At 41.2% G+C, this 20,826-nt stretch overlaps 1 protein-coding gene across 2 annotated transcripts; it reads right to left on the reverse strand.

The window, feature by feature from the left end:
* Positions 1-1,155: 1,155 nt before the first annotated feature.
* Positions 1,156-19,502, reverse strand: kcnj16 (potassium inwardly rectifying channel subfamily J member 16). Of its 2 annotated transcripts, none has more exons than XM_037082084.1 (2): positions 19,327-19,502; positions 1,156-6,035 (listed from the first exon to the last, which is right to left on the reverse strand). In XM_037082084.1, exon 2 carries the CDS (start codon positions 6,023-6,025, stop codon positions 4,724-4,726), a length of 1,302 nt encoding a protein of 433 aa, XP_036937979.1. In that variant the 5' UTR covers positions 6,026-6,035; positions 19,327-19,502; the 3' UTR covers positions 1,156-4,723. The 2 variants fall into 2 exon arrangements, with proteins under 2 accessions (XP_036937979.1, XP_036937978.1); XM_037082083.1 differs by lacking the exon at positions 19,327-19,502 and adding an exon at positions 12,866-12,975.
* Between the last annotated feature and the right edge of the window lie 1,324 nt (positions 19,503-20,826).

The raw sequence follows: 20,826 nt of genomic DNA on the forward strand, positions 1-20,826 counted from the left end.
CGTTGTGTCTGTTTGTTTTCCATGCCCAATTTCCAGCAATAAAGAGAGCGATGCATGCAGCCGCCACTGCTGCGTGTGGACCACAAGGTGGAGAGCTGGAGACTGGAATTAACCAGTGAATGCCTCACACACACACGCACACACACACAAACACACACACACACAAGAATGCAGCACGAGACAGAGGAGGACTCTGGATCTGAACTTTTCATGCAACTTGTGTCACTGCAGCATCAGAGGAGTGACATGACATGTGTTATTATGGTGGGGATCATCAATTTAAGATGCAACAAGACATTTTTTCCACATTTTAGTACAAATGACTCTATAATTAGGCCATTACACTAATGAATGACCTGGTGCTGAGATTTCTGTTTTCAAAAACTGATCCCAGCCAGTGTATAATGAGCAAGTCCTCCAAGATAAACAACCAATCATGTTGTCATTGCCTCCTAAACAGACCCATAAGAGCTTTGGAGAAGCTTGACAAGTCCGGGGATTGACAGACTTCGACAGAAGGCTGCCGCTGACAGTATAATGGACAAAATTTAAATGATTGTCGTCTTTAAAAATGTGGCCGGAGGCGTTGTGTTTTCGGGCTGTCCAATGCTTGTGAACGCAACACTTGGGACTTAAGAATGTGCTTAAATTTGGTGGTCAAAGGTCACTGGGACCTCAAAAAACATGTTTTTAGCCAAGAGCTCACAGGCTAATTATGAGAAAAATTCACAGAAGTCTCTAACTGGATAAATCAGCTATTCCCAGACTTAATGACGCGGCCAAATTTGAAACTGGAAAATCTTCTGGGGCCTACCATAACTTTTATTCACAACTCTGATCAACACACGACACTAAGAGGAAGTACCCCCCCCCCCCTTTTTTTCCAGAAACATAACTGAATTGATTTGAGTTTTGAACTTGTATATCTTGCGACTCATGGAACACATGCAATATAATTCCCTGTTACTGACGAAATATAAGATTCACTCTGATGTTAGAACTGTGTTTCCTGCAGTGCCGCCCTGCGGTGCAGGTTAAGATTCGTCGATGGCACAAATAAATATTAACGGGACTTAAATACAACGCTGGATGAAAATAGGTTTGATAAATGAAGAATAACATGTTATTTAACTCCTTTGTTTTATTAGTCCTAATTACATTTATATAAATATTTTATTGTTATTTCAAACTTAATTACAAAATTGAGAACGTTTTATTTATTCATTGTAAAACGACCCCTCACAGCACACCTGCAGTACCCTCACTGCCCACCAGTTGGCCGCGGCCCAAACTTTGGGATTCTCTGGCATAAGATTCTGAAATGATGATCTAAATGGTCAAATGTCATCTTCACAGTAACATCATAAAGTTTTTCAGAGACACTTTTCCTGGCCATTATTTGACCCCATAGCTCATTACAGAAGGGAGATTGTGGCAATATTTCACAGCTGGTCAGATACTGAGTTAGTGACACTAATCTTGGGCGTCCACCTTGAAGCTGTGCTGATTGTTCAGATCGTCTGTGTTGAACGTGTGTGTGAAACATCCATGTTTTAGGATTTCTAGCCTCTTTGTGCTCTGTCGGAATCAACTTTATTAACCAAATGTGAACACAGGAAACAAGTTTGCCTTTTTGTTTCTCTCCGTGAACTTACACATTAACAGTCATACAACACTGAGAGTTAATGACATTGACATATATGACATGTATTTCCTCTTGCGCCGCATCTAGATGCTAAAAAATGAGACAAACCACTGGGTCTGCTGCTGAATTCAGTCAATTAGCTGATTATTTTAGATGTGATGTTCGGTCTGACCCAGAAACTAAAGTTCTTTTTTCCTTAAGAAAATGATAACAAACATCTTCTTTCTGTCTTTGTTGCTGTCAGATGGAGACTCACATTTCAGTGCAGTATTACACTTTTAAATAGGTCAAGTCTGAATCAACCCGGTGACTTGATATTGGAGTGGAAGTATGGTTTGTTACAACTTGGGTCTTTTCATTAGTGCATTTGTCCATCACTGCTGTCTGTAATAACACTGTACTGGAAATCACATCAGGCATCAACAAAAAGAAACACGAGATTTCTTTTTGCGTAAACTTTTCCAAATTCAAGTCCCCCTCAAACTTTTTTCTGTTATTTCTTCCTTCAGAAGCTGAAATATATTCTTATATCTCAGCCTTTCTCTGTGCTGCTGTAATAGAAACTTCTCCTCTCAGGACCACTTACGTCTCATCTTATCTGATAAAATATGTTCTACACAACAAAAACTGACATATTTGGCAGTATTTGGAACAGCTTCCACTATTTTGTTGTGATATACTAAAGAAGTGCCATCACCAGGTCGTGGTCAGTCTGACTGGACTGTCTTGACCCCTGTAGATGGAACATTATGAGGTCTGAGGTCTGACAATCAGCTTGAAACCACCTTGAACAGGTAGAAATGAGGCTACACAGTAAATCGACACTGACATGATCTCGTGCCTGAATAACATCATGGGCTTTAGATTGATCTATTCTGGAGAGATGATAAAAAGGAAACATGTTTTTGATCTGATTAAACGGTCATCAAAGCAGCGCAGCAGCAGGTTGGGAAGCAGCATCTGGTTACTTTTGTCCGTCTGCTCACTTGACGTCAGAGAGATTTTCCCGATCAGAGCTTTTGTTCCTTGACAAGAACCATGATCCATCAGACAAACACACGATTAGCAGAGGAAGGGAAGACTTTAACCGGACATTTAGACATCAATTTATTGAAATTGTTGGCACTGCGGTTGTTTTCTGTTTTTAAAAAACATATTTTATCAGATCTGCTTGATGGTTGACTATCAGCAAAATTAGAAAATTCATTTTGCTCAGTTTGTCACAGCAGATGCTTGTTCAATGTTCTTGTGTTTCCAGCATATTTGCGGATATAAAATACTTATCTACAAAAACCTCCGAGGACCATAAACAGGCTTAATCACACTAATACTATTCACACAATAATAAGTGAATGGGATGACGCCCTGTAAATAATAAACAAATGGGACTCCACCAACACCACAAACATAAAGACACCTTAACTCCAGCAGTGGTTTGACTTCAAACATTAGTAAGTCAAAGTCATGAAACATGAAGGATAAAATGTAGAGACCTTCTTTTTTATACACAAATCACATTTACTCTCTAAAATTTTGGTCTAGTTTTCTTTTTCTTTTTACACAAAATATACAAAGAGTTGACACAACAATCTCGCGTCAAGGTCCATTTAGTAGCTGTTCTTGAGCTTCCAGCTGTCTTGCATGATCATGGAATTGTAGATGTTCACATTCCCGTTGTTCCGAGCAACTTTTTAAATTGCTTCCATCCATATTGGCATAAAGATTGAGACTGCAAGTTAATTCTGGACCTTGGCAAAAGCGGTTGACAAACTAATCTCACCATAATGTCCATTGATGGTACAAAGACAATTTGGCACCCACTTAAATATGCATCTTTCATTGTTTTCACTCAAGTCTACAGTAGCCTTGAACTGAATATTAAAGTAACTCTGTAAAGGCTTTATTTATTAAAACTGATATTAATTAATTCATTAGTGAAACATACTTTCAGTTTATTTCGATAACAGTAACTGGCCTGTGTTTTGTATTATTGCTATGCAATTATTTTGAACTGTTCAAAGTGACACTCTGCCAAGACTTTAAATTTTGTGTATTGAATCCTGACCCTGTGAAGTCTTAATAGGTCCGTGTAAAATTGTGTACTTCCATTGCTCAAGGAGAAAAGCTGTGGTCAGCTTTAATTCAAGTCACTTACAATAAATTCCCATAGGGACCCTCTCAAACCAGTCCCACTGCATGATTGCACAACTGTCCGTCTGTCACATTCAAACTCTAATTACCCCAAATTGCGAGACACAAATTTATGTCCTCCTTCTTATGATGTCACGCCAACATCAGGTAGAAATTTAAACTGGGCCAAAACTGGTTTATGACCAAATACCTGCAAAACTAAAATAATGTCTACTTCCGCTGTACTTTTTTGAGTACTAATAAGCAAATGTAAGTAAATGTACTAAGATAGTAAACATGGTAAACATTGTATGTGCTAAACATCAAATGGTGAGCGCTGCAGCCTGGCTTCACAGGTGCGCCAAGCATCATCGTTTTAGCGCAGCTGAACCAGTGTCAATTCTTGGACTCGGGACCTTCATCTTTTAGCATTTTGTTATGTAAAACTTTCCCAAAATCTACCATAGCTTTTTCATGTCCGTGTGAAATCAGCTCGATTAAAAATAAAAAAAGGAACATCAGGACGGGGCAAGAGGCAGCACCTGCCATGTTTGGGATGGGAAGGTGGAGCATTTTGATGTAGTCTTGGGAGACTATCAAAGACCACTATAATCTGCAAGGCGATGGTCACATGACCGATGGAAAACCACAGCCAACAATCATTTGAATAGCTCCCATGTGATGGATGAGCAGATCTCATTGGATTGAATGGGCAACATTTTTCAAGCCTGCAAGGGTTGGAATTCAGAAAACACATTTTGGCTTGAGTGTCACTTTAAACAAATCACATGGTCAAAAAAAAAACAAAACAAAACAAAAAACAAATGCCACAGCTTTGAACATTCGTACAGCCAATAAGACTCAGATCATACTGAATATTCCTTTATCAGTGGTTTCTTTGAGGAAGTGGCACAATGTCTGGCCACCTTCAACATCATGGCTCTGCTTCTATATTTCTGAACTTGTGAGGTCATTTGGCAGAGCCAATGTGTCTCGATGTTTATTGTCAACTTGAGATGTTGAGTCAGTTGATTCAGTTTGACTATCATTCACAAGCTCTACAGTTACCGTTGGGGGTTTCAGAAGGTTTTCATGATGATTTTTCTGCTGAGACCTTGGAGAGGGGCGCGGGGAAGATCTGGGTGAATTTCGTGTTGAGGATCTAGGTGAATGTCTGGGTGAAGATCTAGGTGAATGCCGTGGGGAATGTCGAGGAGAAGGCCGCAGCTGCTTCTTGATTTCATACTCCTCAGCACTGACCTCAGGCACCAGCACTTTAGCAGTGTGATTGAACAAGGTGTAATCCACCCGGTAGTTCCTCCTGCTGACCCGGATCATCTCCTGGAACAAGTGACCCCAGAGGATTTCAGCTGTAATGTATGAGGTTCGGCTTTGATGCAGCATACCTGTGGAATCGTCCGTGTAGGTAAAAGACACCACCAGCTCAAAGTCAGCATTCCGTAGATCGACCAAACTCATTTTGTACAGAGGACTGCTGGGTTCAATCCTATGGAAGATGGTTGTAGGTGTGACCAGGACGATGTCTTTCTGCTGGATGACCAGATCTTCATAGGTGACGTCCATTTTCCCCGTGGCATGTACTGTGGAGTGGACAATTTGGGCACAAGCGCTCCCCTCCACCAGATGGTGCCTGCGGAAGTCCCCAACTCTCCAGGAAAGACACAAGAAACCATCCCGAAGGTTGATGACGGCGCAGTTGCTGAAGCCCACTGTCTGTGCTCTCTTTCTGGCAGAGGCCATTTTTGCGACAACAATTCCGATGACAAATGTGTCAATGAAGCAGCTGATGACATCTTGTACAGTAACAACGATGATGGCGATCATGCAGTTCTCTGACATTCCTCTGAAACCGTAGCCGATGGTGGTTTGAGTTTCAAGCGAAAAGAGGAAAGCAGCTGTGAAGCTGCGCACCTCGTACACGCAGGGATCAGTCGTGTGGTCTTGGATGTCACCGTGAGCAAGAGCGATGACCCAGAAGAGGATGCCGAAGAAGAGCCAGGACAGGATGTAAGACAGTGCGAAGATCAGGAACATCACCCTCCATCTGATCTCCACCAAAGTGGTGAAGATGTCAGTCACAAACAGCAGCCACTCCTCAGGAACGTGCCGGAACACAACGTTACAGTTGCCCTCTTTGCGTACGTAGCGGTATTTCTTTGATCGAGGTCCATTCTCAGTCCTTACAGTGATGTCATCGGTGGGGCTCACTGATGTATATTGTTTATGCATCTTCTATAATCTGTAGGAAAGACAACAAAAAATGTTTAGCAATTTGTTCGTCAGCCTGACTTAGTAAATATCGGGCATAATTGACACATTAACTGTCCATCAGGAAGCTCCATAAATAACCTCAGTACTATAACTGGCTTCCGTCATTCTTGGAGGCTGCATACGGACCTCGTTCGGAGGTGCACCATTCACCATTGTTGGGTATGATCTCAGAGATTTTTAGGTTATAGGTAAAGGATTAAGGTTTACAAATTCAGATGTTGCTCCCTATTTTACATCCCAAGTCATGAACTGTCATCACCTTACAGCACAGGTGTAAATGTGTCTCTGATCAGAGTCCCAAATCAGCTACTTTCTAACATTTATCAATTTGGACTAAGAGCTTTGAAGTTTGTTGTTTTGTAGTCCAACTGACCCGAAACACTGAGAGGAGGTCATTAGAGTAATGCAGGTCATGACATTGGGAGCAGACAGACGAGAACAAACGGCTACTGAAAGCTGTCTGTCTGATCTCTGACCCACATGAGGATGCAGGACTCAACATTTGCGACACAAATCGGACCCGGAAATCCCAATTTTGTCTTGACTAAAGTTAGTTTCTGTACCAATGAGAATTACAGGATGCTGCTTCTGCAGAATGATCCTTCACAATGCTCCCAATGCTCTTTCCCTGTTACTCTGATACAGAACACAGCCATTCAGCTGGACCAGTCTTGTCCATTTTCCGACCTTTTTGTTGGGGAAAACAAATAACAGCAGAGTCTTGCATGTCTCAAGAAAACATTGGCCGATCACTGGAAATCTCCAACCTCTTGCTTTTCTGACTGTAGTATCTAATATAAATACATAATGAGCAGCGCTCTGCTGACAACATGAACAGTGAGGGGACAAAAAAGTAACTGACAAGGGGAAAAAGAGGCTATGTTGTGTTGTAGCTTGTTATGTTTTTTTCCATTATGGGTTATAATTTCATTCACATGTTTTCTTTCGTATTTTGTCCGCCCTTTGATTGCTCTGGAGGTTTATTTTTAAGATAGCAATCTGGGAATGTTTACCATGTATGAGTTTCTTTTTCCTGCCTCTTTGTACTGTGTCAATACATTTAATCATAATGGGGCAGTTGCCTGGAGATACAAAACCTGCTGCAGCAGTCGCTTGGGCTGCTGCTGATGTGCCACTATATGCCACTGATTATTTATCTTCTTGTACAGTAAACAAAGGAGACTTAAGATGTGGCAAAAACCTATAATCCATTGATTCACTGCAGCTTCAGAGGAAAAAAAACTGTCCATTAAAGGAACAGTTCATCAAAAAAATTAAAATTCAGCCTTTATCTCCTCATTCGCCTGCAGACTGAAAGTCAGGTGAAGTATGGAAGTCCACAACACATTTCTGGAGCTTCACAGCCAAACAGTGTTGCAGCAATCTCCTAAATAACTGAACTAGATGGAGACTTGTTTTAAGATGTGAAAAGACATAAAACGGCTCCATACTGTCATAATCCAAGTCTCAGCAAATCCAGAGATTTCAAATTGATTTGATAGGTGTTATTTACACTGGGCATAGACCAACTATCCATACCAATATTCAGCATTTCTGATTATTGGTATCAATGTTTTTGTGTCTGACTGTTTATATATGTAATTTATGCAAAAATGCACTGGCTCTAATGCAGCATCCTCTCTGTCTGTAGTCACCACTGTCTGGTCTCATTCAGTGTCCCGCCCACAACAATATCTATCTTTGGTTAACTGTCACAAGTAATGGCCTATCAGCAATCACTATTCTGAACCTGCAAAGTAACTAGTGACTACAGTTATCAAATGAATGTAATTGAGTAGAAGAATAAGGTAATAGAAAATGGAAACTGCATTTGATCACAGGTTATTCTAAATTTTCACATAAGGATTTTTATTTTTACTTCAAATGTCAGTTGGTTCCAAATACCATTTATCATCTCCTTGATTACTAATAATTGGTTATGGTGTCAGTCGAACGCTGATATATGCCCTTCACCTTCATCAGCAAGAGGCTGAATAGAAACTAAGTTTTTTTCTAGTCTGAACTGTCCCTTCAAACATTTCTGCTGACATTTTTTGTTTTTGCATGTAGATAAAGCACATAAAGGTCAATTTTCTATCAGTGTAGCAAATGTGCACACATTTTGTAACTACATTAAACGGTGTGGACATTTCTTTAATTCTTCTTTAAGACTCTGAGTGACCAGTAGTCTGTTGTGCCGAAGCGGCATGTCTTTTACCCCAGTAACGTTAAACTCTTTGTAAACATAAAATAATGTTTCCATGCAAAACTTTGCTCCTGTCCAAAGTAATGGCCCAAGACCTTTTTTTCTGGGTGGAGGTCAAAGAACTGTAAGAGGGCCAATAAAGGAAGCGCCACGGGACTGAACTGGTCTAAGTTAGCGGGGGAAAAATGAATGTGGAAACTGGAATAGTGTCATGGTGCGATCACGGGCAGAGGAAGGATCAATCACAGCCAAACCACTGAGAGCATCCTCTACGCCCAAAACAAATGGGGTTTGAATCACCGCTATCTGACTGAGTGAACTGGGCTCCAGTCACAGACTCAACTTTCTCCTGGCTACAGCGAGCATCCCCACTGCCAGACTGTGGAGCTCACTCCATGAGGTCATAGAAATAACGTCCTATTAGCTTCCCATAATCCCCTCCTAAATACCCTGATATGGACGAGAGGAGAAAAACGCAGCATCCCACTGGAAAACCAGGAGACGCTGAGTGGCTGCAGCAATCAAGTTATCAGCCGTGCAGATATCATTTCTCTATTCTCATTTCCCTATCTTTCCTCAGGAGCAATATAGAGTGCAGTTTTAACTTAACCAGCCCATCTTCATCAGAAAAAAACAACCATACAGGTTGAATATTTACGTTTCTAGTAAGGTGAAGACCTCTAGTGGCTGTTTCAGTTATTACAGCAGCAAAGGTGGAAGTCATGTGAAGTACAATTAAGAATAAGAAAGAGGCCGCTGTTCATGTCCAATGTAAAATCAAAAGTTATAAGTGAAGCTTAATAAGTAGCAAACTTGTTTGACCCCAGACCACCATGTTTTTCAAAAGTCCTGAAGACCTCTACTGGTTGGGTTGGACCAAGATTTTTAATGTTCATTCATGGTTCTCAGTCGAAGAATCTTACCGACTTTAAAATCCACTAACTTTTCCTTCTAACGCCACTGTGCAGTGTTAACGAAATCTATAACAAAAAGTTTTTGTCACCAAAATTTAGGGGTAGACCGATTACCGGCCTTTGCCAATTAACATGCTTATATTCACTATTTTGCTGATTATAGATTATCATTAGGTTTATTCCATCACTGGCACAAAGATTTTCATTTTTAGCACAAATGACTATCGGTCCCAAATATCGGTTTTCATTCTCCTTGATTTCTAATAATCTGTGTCAGTACAAATAGTTCGTTGCTGTACTTGTAGTAGATGTTTCAGGTATCTGCAGTTTTTTTGAGTATTTATTTTTCTGACAACTTCTGACAACATTGTGGTTTCGGCCCCGTTTATAGATAAAACGTGATTAAAAACACGATAGCCCTTCCTGTGCACTGGTGCCCTTTTTATTTTTTCTGCCCCTCAAACATCCAGAGTCCGCTACTGCAGTCAACACGACAGGCTGATCAAACTGTCTGGCATTTTTGAAAACCATGAAACTGGATGAGTTTAAAGTGACAAAAGATTTTGACTTTTAAAACACTGAAGGATACAAATGGCTAAAATGTGACTAAAGCTAATATAAGATTGAATCTAAAATGGCTGCCAGGATTAACACTGTCACCATGAGGTTGACGTTTGTGGTTTCGTGTGAAACATTTTGACGACTTTTGGACTGTCGCAGAGTTTCGGGTTTGATCCCATTTGGATGAAATGTGAAAACTTTGGTCATCCTGTAACTTTTCATTTGGCACCATAACCACCAGAACTTTAATTAGTGTTTTAAAACGGAAATAAAAGTTAAATTAGAACGCCGGAATCTTGTTTTCTAATAAACTCGACCTCGAAAGACCCACTTAATCCGCTATTAATTCTGCATTTTTTAACGTGATGTAACTGTTATCGGAGTGACTTGGACCATAATAGCATCTGGAGTATCAGGCCACGAATAGACTTTTAATCAACACTGAATGTTTTTTAAATGGTTCAAGATACTGAGGAAGAATTTCCACTACTCGCAGTCTGTATACTACTGTAATATAAAGGATTCTTCTGTTCATCACGCTGAGCATGAAAAAGCTCTGCTAATTAACTAATGATCATGTTTACTGTATCATGTGGTTCCCCCCTCTGAGCAGTACATCTCAGTCAGCCCCGATGGTTCTCTGTGTTTGTGTTGACCCACTAGGTTGAGCTGTTTTCTCCACATTCGCTCTGCGGAGCTTCTGACCTGAAACAAGCAGCTCTGTGTACAAAACAAGACATCACACAGAACAACCTCCTACAACCAAAACACATCCCGACCTTTGGCTTCAATTTTCCGCTGCACTCTCTGTGAAACGGAGCGACGATACTTTATAGTGTTCTGAGGTTTGAATCAAAAGGAGTCCCTTTGTGCTCTGAAGTCAGACTGAAGGTCTGTCGTCCGCCGCTGACAATAGAGATGAACTCTGGAAACAACTCAGGCAATCGGCTTGTTTCCTCTCCTGCTCGGGGCACTTACAACTCCATTACATGCTCACTTACTGCAAATGACATTGTGCCACCCATCTGTGGGACAGAACCGAGTACACGGGCCGCTGGTCTCAGCTCTGCCCCCGGAGCTATCTGCCACCTCCAATGACCTCCAAAAACCTCAACGCCGCACAATGTTTCCATCTTAACAGGTCGCTTACCCTCTCACAAGAGAAGCGTTTGGCAGCGTTAGTGACATCACACCACTTGTTTCAGGACTTTTCCCAGTCGACAGCTTCACCTGTATGTTCAAAGGCCGGCGCGCTGAGACAAGTCAGGAGTCGTGTCTTTTCCTTCAGCAGCCCTGTTCCTGATGGTTAATGGTTTATCCAGGCTTCAAAGTGCCAAGTGAACCAGAGCACGTGTTTGGTTTTGTTTTGCTTCATCAGGAATAGCTTAACGTTGCTTTATAAAGAGGAAGCACTTTAAACCAGACGCGGGATTTAACCTCTTACTGGTAGACTTCTATGGATTCAGTGTCCATCACTTCTCTTTCTGTTTTGTAGTGGATGGTGATAATGGACTGAACCTACCAATTATTTGCGCTACTAATTGATTACCTCAGAAAAATGTTACTTTCCCCACAATTTCTTAGAAAAAACAATGAAGAGAAGCTCTGGGAGGAGTTTGTGAAACACACGAACATCGCAAAAAAAATTAGCACTTATTTCAAAATGGACAGCTTCCCCTTGGGTACAAGTCATGGCACATTTCATCCACGTTGGCGAAAGCATTTCGCCCCGGCGATGGCTGAAACTCATAAAACACCTAAACTTCCACCACGTTTAAATTTTACGCAAATTTTCATGAGCACGTTAAAGCCCTCAGGAAAGCAACTCATATACCAGAAAAAGAGAAGAGGGCCTGTGCACAGTTCGAGTTTGAGCACTTAAGGTGTCCATCACTGTTTCCCAAAGCACAAAGTGACGTCTTCATGTTGCTTCATTTGTCCGATCAACCATCCAAAACCCGAAGACTCTTCATTTACTGTCATAAATGACAAAGCAGTCCCGGTCCTTACGTTAAAGAGACTAAAACCATTTAAGTTTTTAAATTTTTTTCCCCAAAAAATGTGTTTAACCAATTATCAAGACAGTTGACATCTAGTTCTCTTTCAATCAACTAATCGATTTATCAACTCATCGTTGCACCGCTTCATTTTTGATTGATTGTACCACTGAGTGTCATCGAGTGGAATTTGTCGGTCTATAACACGCCAGGAGTTTTGTGACCACTACTGTATGATTTTGTCTTAGGACCAGGCGATATGGCCTCAAAATAATATTGCATATCGTTTTAAGCTTTTTCACGATACATGATATAAATCTCAATACTTTGAAATATCGTGTCAAACTGGTTTTCAAAATCAAATATCACAATATTTTCTTACCAAATACGTCAACAATGATATCCAAAATCTAAGACAATATATAGTCTCATATCATGATAATTGTATGAAATTGGTATGTTGCCTGGCCTTAAGACTGACATGACCTTCAGAATCTGCCGCCTTGCATAATTCACTGTTTAAGAGATCAATAGTCTCCTATTCATGAAACAGACTCAGTTGTGTTGTGGCAGCACAGACGACGCCTCAAACATCCACATCTTTTTCAAACAACACTTTATCCAAGTATAACAGACTCATTCATATGCATTATTATCTCTGTAATCAGCCATTGTTTGCAAAAACACCGTGAAACGGGATCACAAACATTTCTTATCTTGACCACGTCCCATTTCGTTTTTTGCTCATTCAGGCGTTGTGTTACTGCTCTTCAGACTGAGGCTCAGATTACTGATTGTTCTGCCGTCCACGGCCTTCAATCACTGGTCGCCTGAGATTTTTTTTTGACATTTTCAAACAAACAGAAGCTTCTAGCTTTACAGTTGTGTTCGAGGAGGTTTATACTTACTATTCATGAGCTAATTTAATACTATTTAAGTCTTTGTTAGAGAATGCAATTCATATTTTTCTGCATAAAAACTCAAATTAAACACTTTTTAGTATCTAAATGCTTGTTTAGGACTAAAATCTTATGCAAATCTTATCTTTTTTGACACTGAATCCAACGGTCAACATTATAGACTGTAACAGACACAACAGATTAGACAGATTAGTTCCTACCTGTTTAGTAAAGTAAAAGCTGAAGCAGTTGCAAAAGGACGTGCACCTGAGCAGAAAAAGCTCTCCTGTACAGTGGCTCTTACAGTCACCTGCTGCTGGACTGAGCCGGCCCGCTCGTCACCGCAAAAACTACAGAGTAACACCTCCCTTCAGCGTCACATGGTGTCTCACACACACACACACAGGTGAGTGTTTGTGACTCTCAATGTGTGTCCGTGCAGGTGAATCTGAATATGCATGTGTGTGTGTGTGTGTGTGTGTGTGTGTGTGTGTGTGTGTTGACGGTCAGTATACGTACATGCAGGTGTTTATTGGGCGTTGGTGCAAGGTTGCTCTTGGCGCTTTCTGACACGACACCTTTGTTTTAAGCAAAACACAATTCCATTTTCTAACAACTCTGAGCCCTCGCTTAAATATACCCACATTACTGACCACTACCAAGTGTGGCACTTTACAAACCTTTTGGATCCAAACACTGTGGGCAGGTTGACAGGCTTGAATAATTGATAAAACATCACTGAAATTTTAAAGGAGCATTTTATCCAAATCCAAGATTCAGAATACTCAGTGTTGATAGGCAAATATCTTGTGATGTTTAACCAAAGACAGGTTGGTGGGACAACAGCTGAATTTGTTTGGGACTTGTTTTAAAAAGTAATAAACATCCAAAAAAACATGAACGGGCTCCATGAAGCAAGTATGTTTCGGGAAGCCCAGAGCCTTAAATCAGGCTGAGGTGGACAGAGTGTGTTCAGAAAAGAAAGGGTCAGGCTTTGATTGGCTTTTTAAAAATGTTTTCAGTTTATCGGTGATCAGTTTAAAGATGTCTGGATATGTCTGCAGATCTGGTTGTTTTTTACATTATAAGAATCACTTGATTCTTAATGTGCTGACAAAATGTTTCAATCTCTTGCGCTCATCAGATGTGATAGGTACATTTTCTATTATTTTCTGACATTTTTTTGGACTAAACCATTAATTGTTAATCACAGCATCACACCATCAGTTGGTTACAAGGAGGTTTCAGGCTCCAAAGTCTCAGATATCAATTTCTGCAGAGAAAAAGCAGGATTGTTCCACTGCTCGTGATATTGTTTCTGTTCAGCCTAATCTTTAGCTAATCCTTTCCTTTACCTGTACACGACAACAGAATAAAAAACCGTTTGAATATTTGTTGGTCAGAATTTGATCTCCTCCGATAGCTTCGCCTCTCACACACCTTCATTCAGAGCAACAAATTACAAATTGCTGTGCACTTTCCCTCCTTTGTGCCTCTTTATGAAAGCCTGGACCAAAAGAAAAAATCCCTTATTCCCAGCCTGAAACTCCTTAGAGAGCTCAACTCAAATATCTGAGCCTCTCTCACTTAATAACTGCTTTGCAACCAAACTCTGCTCATTGTCCGCAGCAGAAAGCCTCGCTCGGGTTTCAAACATGAAAACCCTGAGCTTGGAAAAAAAAAAAAAAGGCTTGTAGGTCTTACATACTGTATTTTGATAACACGGGCTGCCTTTCTTATGTACCCACAAACAGATCTGGGCCGATGGAAACGGGAGACGGCAGCCAGGTCAACATGACTTTTCCATCCTGGTGCCGTTGATGTTTATTGTATGAATGATGTGTAGGTGGCAGAGCTAATGGTCCCATAGCTGCGACGAGGGAGAATGGATCAGTCGACGGCACGCATTCAGAGGTTGCAACTTTCAACTCACTCAGAGAAAAATCCTCTGAGGACCGTGCATACATATATACATTTCTGACTCTGGCCACTCTGTTGCACCTCGCATCAACCAGAATCACAATCTCCTGTTATCACAGTATGAGCATGACTAAAACAGCCATATATTCAAATAAATTACACCACTGGGTAAGTTTGAGAGACTGATGCGATTTCTTGGGTCACTCCGTCATGAAACCTCTCCTTCCAGCCAGCGTTTTGCTGTGACAGCACTAAACGCTCACTGGCTCTTGCAGCAGGAAAACTTAGCAACTATTTGACACCTTTGTAAAATCTGCAGACTAAGAGGGCAAGGCGCATGAAATGACTCAATGGTTTTATTTTTCTAGTTGGAGCACAGTGGGGGGTCCTCACAGTAAATTTCTCTGGGTGTCTCAGAGTATGTCTGTGAAAGAACGCCAGCTTTTATGTTTATGAACCTGACTGCATTTTTTGAAAGTGAACAAATCGGTGCGTGTACGTGTGTGTGTCTGTGTGCACGGGAGTGTTACGTGTGCACACAGTTGGTGGGTTAACGGGGGTCTCAGCAAACAGTGGACCCATAACAAATCACCTCATTTCCAGGAAAAAGAAATAATTTGTTCCCAATAAAAATGATCCACAAAAATACATGAACACAATGTTGTGCACAGAGTTCTGATCAAACGTTCCAGCACAAAGCCAAGGCACAAAATTAAAGAGGCCAGAAAGATTTCAGGGTGTGAAATCCAGACACTGGCTGATTTCTAAGTACAGATTTTTCCAGAATGTCAAGAAAAGAGGAAGACAATTTTAGAAACAAAGGATCACTGAGGATCTTTGCTTGCACAGTCAGAGTGGTTACATTACCGGGAAGGTGAACTGAGGTAACAGGCATTGTCAGTTTGAATTTAATCAAATAAAAACTCTTTCTTTAAAGTAGAAACCGAAAACGTCTCCCCCTCCATAGTGGTATTATTGTTGCTCCGCTGTCATGAAGATTGTTTCTGTTGTTCTCACAGTTGAAACTAGCAACGCCACAGTTCTCATGAAGCAAACCGGAGGGGGCATCACTTCTCTATTGCCCAAAGACCTCAAGATGTCCACCTGGCCTCCAAATATTCCATATTCCAATCAGACTGGGCAATCCAGGACAAGTCCGATCCACTGTGGCCCCACCCAGAGGATTTAACCATGCCCTGGTGTCGGCTACTTTGCAGAGGCCTTGTGTTAATGCCTTGATGCATCAGAGTCAAGTCCGGTCCAGGGTCGGCCCTCTGTGGATCGGACTTGTTCCGTCACATCCAACAGATGCTCGATCAGACTGGGACCTGGGTTGACCTGACACCTTGAGCTCTTTGTCACATTCCAGGTCAGTTTTTGTGGATGGGTGCTGCACGTCAAGTGGTGTCCATGTGACCGCCAGGACCCAACAAGGTGATCAATGTGATCCACTTTACCTGTTAGTTGTTTTAATGTTGTAGCTGATTGGCGTAAACGTTCAGTGTAGCTCACATTATTGTGCAGGAAACAGGAAATCGGGGACTTGAAAACTGTACCTAATCTCTGCACAGAGGCCAGAATAATCAATACATCATACTTCTCTTAAAATGTTGTGTAGTAAAACATACGCTGTTGGAGAAGTTCTGTGCTGCTGAAGTGTACCCACACCTGTCAGTAGCTTCACTTTCTCAATATATTTTTAGACCTTTCTTTTCTTTGGGGACGTGCCAGAACCCACAGCCATGCCGGGCCCCTGCGTGTCCACTCAGGAAGCCCTGGTGGTAAATCCAGCCGTGTCCCGATCCCACATTTGTTTCCTGTGTGTGCGTGAGTATGTTTGTGTTGCGTGTGTCCATCCCTTGGCCATCTGTGCAGCGTGTGTGTGTGTGTGTTTGTGTGTACGTATGTGTGTGTGCGATCGCATGCATATACTGTGTAAGCCTGTATTAGCGGGTTTGGGTGGTTGGCATGAAATGATACAGGGTGTATCTTCTCCTAACAGGCAGAACAAGCAAACAAACAGCTTTGCAGTAGGAAGCTGGTCGGCTGTTTAACAGCTGCTGGGGTTTGGTTCACTGCAGCTCAGCTGCCTCATAATGACTCTTAACAGAGCAGGAACACTGTACTGTACTTCCTGCCTCTGGTTTCACCTTGTGTAGATTGACCTGCCTTTTAGGTTCACTACAGGCCACACTTCAGCTCAGGACGCAGCCTCTCCTCCTCACTCTTTAGAGTTTTTTAAGAGATTTTTTTTTTCTTCTAAGAGAAGAATCTGAAAGTTGTCTATCTTTATTGAATAGCAGACAGCAGAGATGAGCATGAATCGATCACAGTCATCAGTAGAAAGTATATTTTCAATCAGAAAATCTTTACTTGTATAGTGCCAATTGATCACACATGGAGCAGATGTAGACCACACTCCTGGATCTATTTACTTTCTATTTACAGGGACCCAACGTTTCCCCCACGATCAAGCACTCGGCCACATTGGCCAAAAAACTGCCTTTGAACAGGCAGAAACCTCGGAACAGAACCGGACTATGTTACTATTACACTTTCACGTAAATCAAATATGAAGCACAGGACACAATGTCTTTCCATCTCTGCAATTAAATAAAAGGTTTCAGTAGTTCTTCCACCACCAGTGTGGCATCACAGACTCATTCCAATAGTTGGACATGTAGTTCGTCTTTGTTCTCTTTATTCCCCGCACCACATATTCTCATGTGTGTTTAAGCCTGGTTGGATTCAGAAGATTTAGGTAAGGTCCTGTGACTCGACTGTACGGGAAAAACGGCTTAACTTTCAAAATGCTTTTGTTAAAAATCTCAGAGCGCTTCAACGAGAGAGTTCACTCACACACTCACTCTTGTGTTTAGACCAAAAAAGCGATAAATCGTTCAGGAGGGAATTTTGAGCTCACTTCACTGGCCAGGGATCCGTGATGTTCCAGTAATTTCACTGTGTCTCGTTTCATTCAGAAGCAACTGCTATGTGTTGCGTGTGCGAGTTTCATAAGCATTCTTATGTCATGGCTCATGAGGCTGTGATGTGACGCTAATCTAGCCCAGCACCACCAGGAGAAACAGCTACTCTATGCTGGCTCTAACCACACCAGGCCATTTGGCGAAGTTTGCAGGTTTCCATCTTCACTTGTTATTCTTCCCTCACATCTTTTCATCTCCTGCGTGCATCTCTTATTTCTCTCATTTTGAATTTTGCTTCCTTGTGCGAAAAGGCGAAATGAAACTAGTCAATTGTCTCCCATAAAAGTCAGGAGAGGAGCCGCTCTGGTCGCAGGTTTCTTGTTTGTAGATTTTGATCAGTTGTATCAACTGTGATTTCACGTTACCTCAACTACAAAATTAAACGTATGGTGTTTATTTAGTAAGCATGAGTTCTGAGTCCGTATTCAGTGTCAGTATTATTGTCAGTATATTGAATATATTGTCACTTTTAAGAGCAATCAAAGGGAATTTCAAGTATCCAGTTGAACATTAACACCAAAGTTCTTTTAACTTTTCACCACAATATTTTACATTATTTGTTTCAGTGGTGTCATTTAAGATACATTTTTGTACCATGCGATATCATTTTGTCGCTCAGAAGGGGTGTAAAGTTCAACCGTTTATTGTGATCCTTTGGACACAAGCGGTGACCCTAGTAAAGCACTAATGGGCCCAGTCGACTCCCTCCCATACAATCTTGGCCCGGCCTCTGTTATCACCATGAACGTACAGCCCGAGCCTCCTGATCCGGCTATTATTGTTTTAAGATCATTAATTTAATTAAACAGACTCATAAAAGATTCAAATGTCTATTAACCTATTTGGTTTTAATCACAGATTAAATGGTTTATAAGCCCTGTTTATTGTGCCATGCTTGGAGTTTGGATCTATAAAATCAAGGTGTCTGAAACGTACCGACAAAACAACAATTTCCTTCGTCTGTTTGTGCTCTTTACTGGCTATTATACAGGCAGTGTAAACAGCCTCTTAGGTACCTCAATAAAAACAGGGCCTGTGTTCACTCAGCTCATACTATATTTTCACAGAGGGCTGCATTTGGAAGCGGGAGCTACCGCTACATCTTTTTGTGTCTTCACGGCTGACTTTGTTCTGATTTGGTGTTTCTTTTGCAAGGTATCTGTTCCCTCTCTTGCACAATTATGTCATTTCTCTTTAAGTTCAAGAAACACAATAAGTGATCTAGCATCCAGACGCTGATCTGCCAAACTTCATGTCTTTGGATGAAATGATTCAACCTCTTAAAATCTCTTGGAAATATCTTTGTTTAAACAATCTCAGTCCAGCCGCACTAAAAATATCATCGATTTCAAGCGTTGTCTTGCGGTCTCGGGCTACAAGAGTTGGGTTTGAACATCAGCTACAAAGTTTCCAATCAGATTGACAGCATTCTGCAGGGCAAGTGTTCAGATCTTAGCATGAGGTCGAAATTCAATGATTGGACTACAGCTTGCTTACTTAGCCTCTAATTCATCCACAATCTCCATCAAAGTCTTGGCTTCGTGTCACTTTAAACTCTGTGCTGAGGTAAAAATAGACTTTAATACACTTTAATACAGCCAAACAGTTTTACAGTCAGGAAAACTAGACAGTTTAGAAGGCTTAATGAGACCTGAAGCTCATTCACAAACTGATTTGTGTGATTAAACTGATTCTTAAAAGAGTAGACCGCAAATGTATTTACTTATTGTTTTAAGACAGTTCATTGCACAATAACGTGTGAGACAACCACTTACTTTTGCGAAGACTTCAACTCCAAATACTGGGAAAACAGGCGCTGGGATTTGGTGCTTTTTTTTCTCTCAAATTTTACTACAAAACACTAATGCCAAATATTAAATCCCATCAAAAAAAGAGGCTCTGTTCCTTTCTTTGAGTTCATTGTGGCTGAGAGTGTTGTGTTACTTCCAAAAACAAAAGCGTATGAGCCTGGACACTCTCATTGCACATTAAACACCACTCAAGAAATGAATGACTTGATGGCATGTGGGGACAAAGTCCCATCAGAGCACTGAATGAAAAGTTAGTGAAGTCCAAATATCTCAGTAATGTGGACGTTAATGCTGGGTGTTCTTGAACGTTGCATTTTTAGATTATTTTCTATAAAGACAACAGCCTAAATCATTCCTTATAAGTTCTCTCCCCAGACAGCTTAACAACCATTCACACCTGGGCTCACCTAGCCTTAGAAACTCACATGAAGACCAGTTTGACCAACGACCCACAAGTGGCCCTAACAACTGAAAATCAGTGCTCACACGTGTCCTCAACAACTCTGTAAGGACACTCCCACACACAGTTTAAAAGCCTGCAACTCCCCTACAGTTAGAGCTGAAGAAGCGTCTTGGATGAGAGGTGAAACGTCTGCAAGGAACTGAAACACGCCCAGTTGCCTGCAATTCAGCACTATGACAGTTACTGACATAAATGGTTATACTGGGCGTAACTAGTTGAATGTTATTATGTTAAGAGAGCATGGCGTCAATAAAAGTCAGCATTTTTGCAGTAAAAAAAAAAGTCTCTCTCTTTTTTTTTTTTAAATAAATAAACAGGTTTATTACATTATGTCAGAAGCGGTCAATCATGGCCAAGTTTCGCCCACCAGAGAGGTTTTGTTTTGAGAAACCAGCATCCAGTACAGCACAGCAGCTAAACTGGACAAAGAGAACGAAGTATTGCGCGACTCAGCATCAACTTTTGAGCCTTCATTCATGACAACTGTCGAGCTACCTGCTGGCTCACCGCTCAAAACCTGATGTGAGGTCAAACCCTGGTTAGACTATGAACAAAAAGGCGGCATAAAGACGCGGACTGCTCTTTTCAAACGTGATAAAATGACGGTGGTGTTGTCCTCACACATCTGATCTTGCCTCGCTGCTTCTCACATGTGATAAGGTGCTTTCAAGCTGAATGCTTGTCGCAGCTATTCACTGAGTAACAAAACGCAGTATTGGGTAACCCACTTTACCCTGAACTATATATAAAATATTATGCAATAATTGACCACAGGCTAAAAGGTTTTCCTAATGGAGAGGACACCATGACTTCTTTTATCTGTCCCTACATGTGCTTTAGACTCTGTCCTGCAGCGCTGCAGCCATCGCAGCAGCCTGTGGTGGAATCACAGGAGAGGTTGTTCATGATGTGAATGTAAATGCACATAGCATGAGAAAGGCAAATTAAAGGTCAGTTTTCTTTTCCCCCAATCTTCTCTTTCTCTCTTCACTTCTATGCAG

This window comes from Acanthopagrus latus, chromosome 20 (genome assembly GCF_904848185.1).
Source record: "Acanthopagrus latus isolate v.2019 chromosome 20, fAcaLat1.1, whole genome shotgun sequence".
Classification (NCBI taxonomy): domain Eukaryota; kingdom Metazoa; phylum Chordata; class Actinopteri; order Spariformes; family Sparidae; genus Acanthopagrus; species Acanthopagrus latus.